This window comes from Echinops telfairi, unplaced genomic scaffold (genome assembly GCF_000313985.2).
Source record: "Echinops telfairi isolate 266 unplaced genomic scaffold, ASM31398v2 ScPeMD7_23;HRSCAF=83, whole genome shotgun sequence".
In the NCBI taxonomy this organism is placed as follows: Eukaryota; Metazoa; Chordata; class Mammalia; order Afrosoricida; family Tenrecidae; genus Echinops; species Echinops telfairi.
Window position 1 is genome coordinate 7,386,303 of NW_022103920.1, and position 11,733 is coordinate 7,398,035.

The following is an 11,733-nucleotide window of genomic DNA, read 5'->3' on the forward strand; positions in this document are numbered from 1 at the left end:
TTTAATTAGAAAAAAAAAAAAAAAGAAGGAAGTGTGCAGAGGGCTTCTGTGGCTGGTTTTAGAAATTAAGGCAGAAAAAAAAAGAAAGAAAGAAATTAAGGCAGAAACGGGAAGTGGAAAAATAAGTAGTATCAAACCTTTTCTAATTCTGCATTATGGGATGCTCATGAAAGAGGAAAGCAACAAAAATAGGGACAATAAGGGAACTGAGGTAAGCTTACCCAACAGAGAAATTAGGATACATTCTTTTTTTAAAAAGTTTTTTTTATTATGAATTGGGGGAAGGTTTACTGAGCAGATTGTAGTTTTACATTCAGCCATTCATAACATTCAGATTGAATTTACCCATTGCAAGCCCCTCTGTGGACAGTTGCTCTATCCCACTTCCTCCCTGTTTCCATTCCTTCTTTTTGCCTAACCCTTCGAACTCTGTTCTTGGGTAAATGCTGCCTTTTTGATGTTAAATGGTTGATTATGCTAACATGAGGTTGTATTCTGTTCTAGGCTTGAGGGTAAGGGCCATAGGCTGGGGGTTCTTCTGGTCTCCACCCAGCCAGCAAGGCTGGTCTCATATGATAGTGGGCTTTGTCCCTCATTTCTCCCACTCTGTTCAGGACCTTCCACTGGGATCCTTTTCAGAGCCGTTGTAGTGGTAAACAGGCACCATCCAGTTCTTCTGGCCTCAGGAAGATAAGAGATTGATGTTCATGGATACAATGTTTCCATGAAGTGGCACATTTTTTTATTAAGGCATTTTTAGATGTGAAAAATGGCTGAACCTAGCTATAAGTCTTTGTAAGGAGTATTTTAATTCCTACATAGACTTTGAACACATAGGAGTGTAGTATTAAATAAAAAAAATTGTCGCTGGGGGGGTGGGGTGAAGGGCCAGCCCCCACCCGCTGATACTACTTATACTACTACTCGGGTTCAGTAATACTACTTCTGGGTTCAGTAATGCACAATTGTACAGTTGAGATATATAAGTATTATATTAAAGTCATCAAGAGCATGAGAGATAATACAATGATACAGTCAGACACGTTACATGGCAACATTGCTCACCTCAGCCCAGCTTAGTGGTCCACGTGGAGAGAGGGGGAAGGGAAGGAGGGGAAGGGAACAAGGGAGAGGGGAGTGACCAGGGAGTGAGCAGCAAGGAGCTCAGAGTCAGAGAGAGAGAGATCTATATTGCTGGCTCACACCTATATACCTTTTGGGGCAAGCCAGCCCACTAATTACAGGTAGAGACATACGTCACAGGAAGGGGCTGCACTATAGGTTACACAGCAATGAGAGGGTGGTCTAGGGGGTGGTCTCTGGGTCTCCATAGGAACATTATCAGTAGGGTGAAAACTCCACCTGCAGGAGCCTGTCCATTGTCCCCAGAGGCAGGGAGCAGGCCCACCCCTGTGGAGGGATGAGACAGCAGTCTGGCAACTGATTGCCCTCAGTGGGGGAATGCCTGCGCATCTGACCTCCCCCCACATAGGAGTTGTGGGAGCTTGTTTTCCTCGAGTAGTGCAGAGGACCCTTCACTCAAGGCTTTGAAAAGTGAGGGTGTGAGCTCTCGTGTTCTAGTGGATGACCTTAGCTAGTTTGGTTGAGTGACCCTTTAGAGTCTCTTAAACTATTGTTGCCAAGGGCTTTTGACACCTGTTGTTTTGTCATCAGGGACTGTTGTGACGGCTCACCGAGGTAGCAGTGACACAGCACAGGCACTGACTACCCTTCTGTTGTGCTTCCCTTCATTGTACCACATTGAAGGCCCAGGGCCACCCTGTGTCGAGCACGTCTGTGGGCACCATTTTTCCAGCAGCACCCACTTTGAGTCTCCGTGTCCCATTTGGTCATGCTCATGACATTCAAAATTTTTACCATGCTATTATAACACTTTATAGACTGCATTTTAGTGTACACATACATGACTTCTATACGCACTTGGAATTCCGAAAAATTTGGGCGCCTAGCCTTTTATCACAATGATTGGTTTCTTGTGGTTGTCTGGAATAGAGTTGAGCTATCTGGACCTGCCACTACGGGGCCCATGAGGACAAAGCCCATCACCTCACAGCTGGAGCAAGGCCTCAGCCCTGTTGAATCTCCGAGGGAGGAACTCTTCCCTGCCTCTCTCCCAGCTTCTGGGCTGACTGGTGTTCCTGGGCTGCAACTATGACCCATGACGTCTTTTCTGTCTGCCTGCTGTGTCTCTTCTCTTTTTCCCCCTAAGGACAGAACCATCTGGGATTAAGACTCAACCCAGCCCCAGTGTGACCTCATGGTCCCCTTGCCCAGCGGTTCTCAAACTGTGGGTCACGACCCCTTTGGGGGTTGAACAACCCTTTCACAGGGGTCACCTGATTCATAACAGTAGCAAAATGACAGTTTATGAAGTAGGAACGAAAACAATTTAATGGATGGGGGGGGGTGGTCACCACAACATGAGGACCTGTATTAAAGCGTCGCGGCATTAGGAAGGTTGAGAACCAGTACCCTAACCGGTAACCCTTCAAAGACCTGTTTGCCAACCAGGTCAGGTTCACATATATAGGGATTAGGGCTTCAGCCTGGCTCTTGGAGACACACAATTCAATCCTTCACAAGGTGGAGTTGAGAGAAGACCTGGCCTTTGCCCAGATGAAACTGACAACTAACTGCTCCTATGCCCTGGTGGGTCCCAACTGACTAGATGCTGTGCCTGTCTTCCTCCCAACTTCCCCATCCCCACCGAGGGCCCTCTGGGAGTTGTTACAGCCATTCCATCCTTAATGCTAGGTTCACGGACAGTTCTTACGCACCTGTCTCTACAGACACACGTCACATTGACACATGAACAACAACACAAATTTTCTTTAAAAACAACTTAAAGAATAACAAACATAATTATACACTATTAACTTATAAGTGAAACTATATACTCTGTTTATATAAAATTTACAATATTTAACATTATACAACATTTGAGATACTGGGTTTGACATCGTAAGAGTTTCTTGGGTTGGTCCATCGACTGTCTCTATTTCATGTTTACTTTCTAAAAGCCTTTTGACCATATGCATATTTATTACTGAAGTAATGCTTTTCTGAATTAAACCAATATACTGGAATTAATACTCAATTTATGCTTGCATCAAATTGACATGTATCCATAGAGATAGGTATACCGCACAGAATTTTGAGATTTGAAGGCTGAGAAGAAAATGAATTTGGATATATATTTGGTAGAAGTCAACATAAATGGTAGGAGGTAAATGTAATTGGTTCCTGTAATTTTTGTTGATGAAATGGAAATGCATCAAAATGATGCGACCCATAAACCTAGTGTCAAACTGCTCCCTCTGGGCCTTGCTTTAAAACCAATTCTGAATTCGGTCACAACTCTGCCTGGACATCAGCCTGAGGATGAGATCAGCGATGACCAGGTACTTCCTGATGAAACTAATGTCCTTGTGGTTGGCTTGAATTGCAGTGCTGGCTCGAAGAGCCGTGCATGAGTACATCATCATGTCCATCAAGGAAGTGCTGCGTGTCCACTTCAACCGGGCCGTGGAGCTGAAGGTAAGTGAGTCCCCAGGCAGGGTGGTCCGGGTTGGCTGCCGTCTGAGTCCCTGAGGCACTGGGAGTCTATGTGTAACAGGATGGGGACACGGAGGCCCGGACTCCAGTAGATTCCACTAGAATTTCCCTCATGCTCTCCCTCCCTTACGTTGCCTCTCCTGGTCGACACCTGCTCATCCCCTCCCCCCTCAGACATCACTTCATCAGGGAAGACTCCCTTGACTGACCAGGGAGGTGGTCAGTCAGCCACCAGTCAGACTATGCTGGCAGAGTTGGAACACGCAAGGGGGAGGTTCAAGACCAAGGAGCCTGACTGGGGCCCAGGGCTTGCTCTCAGCGTCCAATGTAAAGGTTAGTGGTTCAAACCCACCCAGCAGCACTGTGGGGTAAAGTCCTAGCACTGTGCAGTCAAGAAGCCCCCAGAGGGCATTTCTGCTCCGTGACACTTGGGGTGGTCATGAGTTGGAGTCGGCTTCCCAGAGGCAGTGTGGTTTCTGGTTTCATTTGGGGGAGTCTTAGACAAGAGGGGGCAGTGTTTGGGTTGATGGTTTTCTTCCCTGGCTTTACGTGAGGGGTATAGAGGAGGCATTTGGTTTTAGAGTGAGTACCATATTGACCCATGACCATTTTACTTCCTCCCACTGCTTTCTCGGGTTGTGTGTGTGAGCACACTATATATTTACAGAGAAGCTGCAGGTGTGTGTGTTTTCCTGTGCATTCACTGAGGGAGAGGTGGGATTCAGATGTTGTGGGATGCACCCATGCCAGGGCCTCTTCAGCTTGCTCTATTCAGGAAAGCTCCATACTATACCTGCTCTGTCTCCCATGAGAGCTACCAACCAGGTGGGGCTACTGGGCTGGCAAAACCCCACCCTTCTGAGTGAGACATGCTGTGAGTTCGAAATACACGTGGGCTTTCAAAGACGTAGGGGAGGGAAAAAAGCAGTGTGAAGTATCTCATGCCTTTTTCTGCTTGATCACATGTTGCAGCGATAGTTCAGGTGAAAGAAAAGATATTAAAATTAATGCTACTGAAATATTGAATGGTGTGATGTCTGGATTATGTCCTAATGAAGTGATTTTTTTGGGAAAAAAATGCATGCCACCTACTTTGTTTTACTTTTGTAGCATGGTTAACTAACCCCAAACCAAACCAAACCCAAACCCATTGCAATCGAGTTAATTCTGGCTCACAGGGACCCTATTCAGAGTTTCTAAGACTGTACTTTCACAGGAGCAGACAGCCTCAGTTTGAATAGCTGATCCTGCTGTTAGCAGCCAGATGCCTAACCCACCACTCCACCAGAGTAGAACTGCCTGTGTGGCGCCCCTCTGTTTCTGACTGACCGAGCCTCTCTGGGGCATGAGTGCACCCTTCCGTTTGCTTTCAGTAAAATAAGCGTCTCGATTCCCTGAGACTCAGTGTGAGTAATATATTCATCAGCCCCGGCAACCTGCTTCTCTCGGAGCTGTAACTGTGTGCTCTTGAGCAGTTTGGCAAGTGTAGAAACAGACAAAGACCGCTGAAATAAAGTGTGGATTCCCCAAGAAGCACGGCCCTCTCGTTGAAAACCAACCTCAGGTGTTAATGTATTTTTCACCCAGCACACCTGTTGTGTTGGCATCTCGGCCCTCTTGTGCTGCTGTTGTTCTGTGCCATCGAGTTGGTCCCGACCCATAGCTACTGTCCTCCAGTATTCCTATGTCCGAGCCCATTGTTGCAGCTACGGTGACAACGGCCCTCAAGGCGATGGGTCTCATACTTGCAAGTACTTCTTTTCCTTTGTGTCTTTTTCCATAGGTCTATGAGATTTTCCCCGACTTCACCTTCCTTGTAACCTCCAGCCCCATGGTCTACACGGCAGTCTCGGTCATCAACGTGCTCATTGGCAGCAAGCTAGTGCGGGACCGGACCCCGCTCATCCTGGCCCTGAGGCCCTCCTTCTCTGTGCCGGACTCCAGGTTCCAGGTCCAGACAGGTGAGTGGACCGAGGGTGGAGACTGGTAAAGGGAATCTTCAGTTTCATTGATTTAAGAACTTTGGTGAGGTTAAAAAACAAACAAACAAACAAAAATCCACGACAGGCATATCTCCTTTTATTATTGTGTTGTCTCACACAACATTCTCTACCTTTTTTGTTTGGAGTCTTTAATTCATTGCGAAAGCCATACAGAACTCACAGACAATGCTCACGTATACAGGGTTTAGTCAGGAAGTGAGTGAGTAGGCTGCAAAGCTGGTGAGAGATGCTCAGTCTGAACAGTCATTCAGTCTGGACATGTGAGGAGTTGCTTCAGGCTGCTGATAATTTGCCCTAAGGGCATACCACTCCGCTGTATGCCTCAACCCGAAGGCATTCAGCTCAAGTTCCCTGGATTAGCAAGCTCAGCTCCCCCAGTGAAGTGTAAAGGCCGCTCCATTTCAAAGCCAGCCTCCTGCCTGGTTTTCCTTGCTCTGTGGGCTGGGAAGTCCACCACTCTGATGCTGGCTGGTGCTGGTGCTGGCTGGCACTCTGGCTCCTGGTTCTGCTGCTGCTCCTGTGATGCCACAGCTGTTTTCTGGATCCAGGAGGGTCACTGCACAGGGATATTGGGGTCTTGGTGGTAGTGAGGCACCTCTCCTGCTTCTTGGCGGGTGAGGAGCCCCGGTGCATTAGTATTTATTTCACTGGGTTCCAATCCAAAAGGTCAACAGTTCGAAATCCACTAGGTGTTCCACGGGAGAAAGATTTTCTATTCTCACAAAGAGTGACAGTCTCAGACACTCACAGGGGCAGCTCTACCTGCCCTTTAGGGCCATGAGCAGACATCAACCTGATGGCAGTGAGTGGGCGCTGCTGAGCAGGCCGCTCATTGTACACACAGCTGATGACAATGCATCCTGCTTGCTGTTTCTCACAGGTGAGTTCTATCAGTGTCTGTCCCCCCCACCCCCACCCCCACCTCCCCCTCCTTACCAGACTCAGGCAGGAGAAGGTCGTGGTCTGGTGGGAGTTCGAGACTGGCTAGAAGAGCCCCATTGAATAATCACATTGTGCATTGCAGAGAACGTGTTTTTAGTTTTCTCAGGCGGCATGTGGCCGCCCGTCTCCTGACTGTGCTTGCTTTGTGTCTGTGTGCCCCAGGTTGATCCTTCTCCTTGCATTTCAGATGTTTCCATCATGTGACTTCTCACTTTGTAGCTGGGGGCACAGGTCCCCAAACTTATTTGGTCTACTGCCCCCTTTTCAGATAAAACCTGACTCGCCACCCCTGCCTCTAGCAATGAAAAACTGTATATCTGAGCCCATGATCCAGGACAAAGTGCAGGTATCTGTTTTGGCTTCTGCACCCCCTGGGTCCTTCAATGCCCTCCCGACCCCGGAACCAGGGTGCGGCGGTGCCTACTCTGGGAAAGTCTGGGCCAGTGTCTTGTAAACAGAATGTTTTTATGTACGAGAAACCAAAACGTGTAACCACGCTGGTTGCCTCATTTAAATATCCTTAACCAGGGGGGAAAAATTCATTTGCATATATTGTTTCCCATTGCGAAGTCATCACCAAGTCTCATGCGTTGAAGAATGATCCCCTCATCTCCGGTCTGAATGGCAGAGACTTTCAGGGCCACCTCCCCAGTCTGCATGTGGCTGGTGGCTGGTGGCTGCATGGTGGTGCCAGTTGCCTGGTGCCTCTCCCTGAGTCCACCGAGGATGGCAGCAGTAGCAGCCAACACTGCCCTGGCCGGTGTGATACCCACCTGTCACCTGTGTATCTTTCCATTTAAAATTCATCACCGTCAGTACACACTGGAATCCAGCCCCACAAACTTGCCCAGTGGCCACCTGTGACTCGTGGCTCCCGGATTGGACCATGTAGGTTTAGAACCATTTCCTGCTGCCTTGCAGGAAGTTATGTGTAACAAGAGCCTGGTTAGCAGGTGCAGCTTTCATGTGGCTGCTTGCTTTTGCAAGAACAACTCCTGGGTGGTTCTGTGGATGTCGCCAGGCGGCACGTACATCTGGTGGCAGTGCCGTGGCAGATGCCACAATGGTCCCGATGAAAAAAGACAAACGTGACAGCCTGCCCCGCCCTGGCAGAGTTTTCCATCACGCTCCCTCCGTGAGCTCATAGAGTCCACAAAGCAGTGACCTGATAAACTGGCCATTCTCCAAGGAGCCTGGTGGATGCAGCGGTTAAGCTCTGGACTTCTGGCTGAAAGGTTGGATGTTGGAACCCAGAGGGGTGAGCACTTTAAGCCCCTCCAGTGGCTCTGAGAGATAGAGCCTGGCCATCTGCTCCCACACAGGTCTGTGGTGGTGGTGGTGGTCAAGGGCAGTGACTCCACGTCCAGCAGAAGGAAGCACTGCCCGTCCTCACAGTGGTTGCCGTGTTTGAGCCGTTGTTGCAGCCACTGTGTTGCCCACCTCATGGAGGGCCTCCCTCTTTGTCACTGCCCCTCTCTTTTAAAGTTGGCAGCTTAACCAACCCCGCATGGGTTGGTTCTGTTCTGCCACGTGGAGTTGCCATGAATCCAAATGGACCCCCAGCCCAGGACGCCAGCATGCTGTTCTGCATTTGCCAACTGAAACTCTCCTATGAAGGAGATTTCTCAAAAGAGTCAACTGGTTGGTTGCCCTGAAATGTAGGCAGAACCAGTGCACGATTCTCTCCTTTTACATGTCAGTTTTCAGAGGAGCAAGTCTTAGCAGCTTCCCATGATGATGAAGGAATTTTATGAAAGCTTTATTGGGGTCCAATATACATCATAAGAGTGAGCCATTTTAACCATTGTTTGCATGTGCAGTTCAGTGAATCAATTGCTTTCATCTCGTTGTCTGTCATTGCCACTGTCCACTTACAGATCTTTCCCTGGCCCCAAGCTGGGGGTTGCTGAGACTGTAACGCTTTACGGGAGTAAACTGCCCTGTCTTTCTCCCGAGGAGCAGCTGACCTTACGGTTAGCAGCCCAGCCAGTAACCACTGTGCCACCAGGGCTCCCAAATAGATACCCGGTACCCCTTTAGTAATAATTCCTCATCGTACCCTTACTGATTCTTGAATATCATTATGACTTAACGAGTTGCCATTTTATATGTATATAGATATATGGAGAACATTTCTTAAGTCCTTAAAGAGACAACGACCGTGCAAAGACACAGGCACACCATCTAGATGAAAGGCCATTAGCATAAGGTTAAATGGTGCCCAACGGTTTGCTGGGATACAAAACCTCTCAAAAGGGCATGCGAGGGCAGAGAAAACTCACTAAAGCATGGTTGGTGGCAGACCAGCACATCTCGGTTACATGTGGGACGAGACCATGATCGGGTCATGTACGTTCTTTTAGGTGGAGGAGCTTACGAGACTGGTCCAGGGCCCTCTGACCAGAGTGAGACGGGTAGAGCATGACTCATGACTATGTGAGCCCCTGTACTGGCCCCAGCACAGGGACTTAATCTATATGGGGACTCTGCAAATAGATTTTGAACTACTATCTCCAAATCAGCCAGCCCTTTGTCATATGGTGTCCTCAATCAAGGACACATTCAGGTAAGCCCCTAAGAGGGACTGGCCCCTCCCTAGGCTGCCTGGAGAGCCATGGAGGTAATCCACTTTCCAAAGCACTCTACTGAGGGCACAGATACCTACATCCTCGGTTAATGGTCAGAAAGAATTCTGTGGAGGCTTAATCTATGTGGGGACTCTGCAGATGGATGTTGGGCTGTCACTGCCATCCAAAGCCCTTGCAAAGTAGGGCCTCAGAATGCTGACATCTTAAGATGCTGAAATTGTGATCTTAAAGAACACTCTGGAGCTCTGCTTCCTGCAGAGGACAGCTCCATGGGGCAGTTTTACTCTGGCACCACAACTCTCTGATCACAGTTGGTTTTCACCCCTTTGAGTGCCAGCATGCCTTCCTTGTTTTCAAGTGTGAGACGCCGGGACACCAGGTTGCCTCCTCCTCCAGCGCTCCCAGGCTGTGGGGGAGCTAGCTGAGTGGGGTCTGAGCTCCCCTCTTCCCCTCCACCATTCACAGCCCTCTCCTTCCTTCCAGTCCTGCAGTTTGTGCCACAGAGCGTGGACACTGGCTTCTGCAACTTCACCCAGCGTATCGAGAGAGGCCTGGTGGTCGCGCTCTCGGAAGCGAAGTACCAGCCGGGCACCTATAACATCACAGTGCAGGTGAGAACGGCCGAGTACAGGGCATAACTGCTTCACCCTGCCTCACCTAGGACACCTCCAACTGGAAACCCTGCTGCCCTCCTGTGGGCTGAGACACAGTGAGACCCAAAGGCCGAGCAGAGGCCTTGCTGGGTGTCCGTAACAGATGGCCACAGCTTTCTCCCACGGAGCCCCTAGAGGGCTTGTCTCTTGTGAGCACCGGAATGAGCTTCATGCTCAGTGGCCATGCCCTGGAGGTCCCTGCCAGGCTAGGAGCTCGTCTTCATCAGGGAGCAGTTCTTTGGCAAGGAGTCCTTTAACTCATTCTACCGATGACAGATATGTGACCTACTTTTTCTCAGCCGCCCTGGAAGAAGGGCTGTCAGTTCTGTTCACTCTTTCCAGGCTTTGCTTTGGGTCTTGGTCCCCTCCTCCTCCTCGGCTCCCTCCTCCTCCAGGCTCCTGCACACCTGACAGAATCGCTGATCTCCTTCCTCCTTCCTCTTAGTTGGATTTATTCCCTTTGATCCAGCTTATTGTTACTTCAGTGGCTGAGGGATGGGGGAGGGGCTGGATAACATGCACTCCACCCTTTTTATATGAAAAACGTTTCCAGTTCACTTAAAATATTAAAGAAGGGAACCAGGCTCTAAAACGAGTTACTTATCCTTTTAAAGCTTTAACCTCTTCAGGGAAAAAAAAAAAATCAATGATGGAAGTTGTGAGGGAGAAATAACCATCAAGCTTTCAGCCGAGCCTTTTCATTTATTTTGGAAAGTTCACACTACCTCTCCTCTCTCAGATCTTGAATGTCACCATGGGGCCTTCAAGGATGGCTGCCCGCCGGGGCCCAGTCACCATCGTCTTTGCTGTCAGAAGTGCGCAGGGGTTTCTGAACGGGTCCGAAGTGAGCGAGCTGCTCCGGAACCTGAGTGTGGTGGAGTTCAGCTTCTACCTGGGCTACCCCACGCTGCGCATCGCTGAGCGTGAGTGCCGGGAGAGTCGGGGTGGGCTGTTGGCATGGGGGGAGGGACCGTTTTTTTTTCTCAAAAGGCATACCTGGCTGAAGCCTAGAATGTGAATCAGGTAAAATAACAGCTTTGCAGATTCAGCCAGGTTGTGTGAAACCCCCACCCCCATCCTTTTGAATCTCTTTAGAGAGCAAAGGAGCACTGTTAATATGTGGCACTCTGTCTCAGGTACCTTGAACACGTCCTCAGGAGGGACCGGTCCCCTGGAGAAGGGCATTGTGCTGGGTAAAGTCGGGGGCTGGTGCAAAAAGAGGAGGACCCTCAACGAGGTGGATTGACACAGTGGCTGCAACAATGGGCTCAAACTTAACACTGAATGTGAGGGTGGGGACAGGAACCCACTCAATATTAGAAAATATGCACGCTCAGGTGCACACACACGTATGCGAGTTCTGGAAAAGGCAAACCTATAGGGGTGGAGAACTGATCTGTGATTGCCAGGGGTCAGGGATAGGAGGAGCATCTGGTAGCATAAGGGAGTTCTGAGTCGTGATGAAACTGCTCTGTCTCATTATTGAAGGTACTCACAGGACTCTGCATTAGTCGTGAAACTGCATGCCGCTCGAGTGAATTCTGCTGTGTGTAAGTCTGAAAAGAGAGCAACTAATAAAAACAAACAAGTCTTTGGTTCCTGGCAGAAGCAATTCAGTTCACAGCACACATAGGGGGGTGGGCAGGGGCACAGCAGGTTCCAAGTATTTGGTCACAAAAGGAATGAACCCCTGACACTGAAGACATCGCATGACGAGAAGCCAGTCACAGACCATGCATTTATGACTTCATCGATACGAAATGTCCAGAATAGGCAAATCCACGGGTAGAAAGTAGAGTCGTGCATATATGTAGACAAGATACACCCTGCAGATGGACTTGAACTCCCACTTGAATGTTTGCAATCTAACCACAGGGCACTGTTCTTACCTACCCTGTGTGATGATCACTGAGAATGGGTGCTATAATAAAGTATCATGAAGGAATCAAGTAGGGCCCGGCTATCAAAAAG

General features: G+C 49.1%; 1 protein-coding gene across 1 annotated transcript in view; it reads left to right on the top strand.

Annotated features, from left to right (window-relative positions):
• Positions 1 to 11,733, top strand: part of KIAA1549 (KIAA1549 ortholog) — a 66,084-nt gene that overhangs the window by 5,556 nt on the left and 48,795 nt on the right. The window contains exons 2-5 of the mRNA XM_030885270.2: positions 3,470 to 3,558; positions 5,360 to 5,537; positions 9,593 to 9,720; positions 10,502 to 10,685. Coding sequence (XP_030741130.2) covers positions 3,470 to 3,558; positions 5,360 to 5,537; positions 9,593 to 9,720; positions 10,502 to 10,685 — 579 coding nt within the window. The remainder of the gene's footprint in view (positions 1 to 3,469; positions 3,559 to 5,359; positions 5,538 to 9,592; positions 9,721 to 10,501; positions 10,686 to 11,733) is intronic.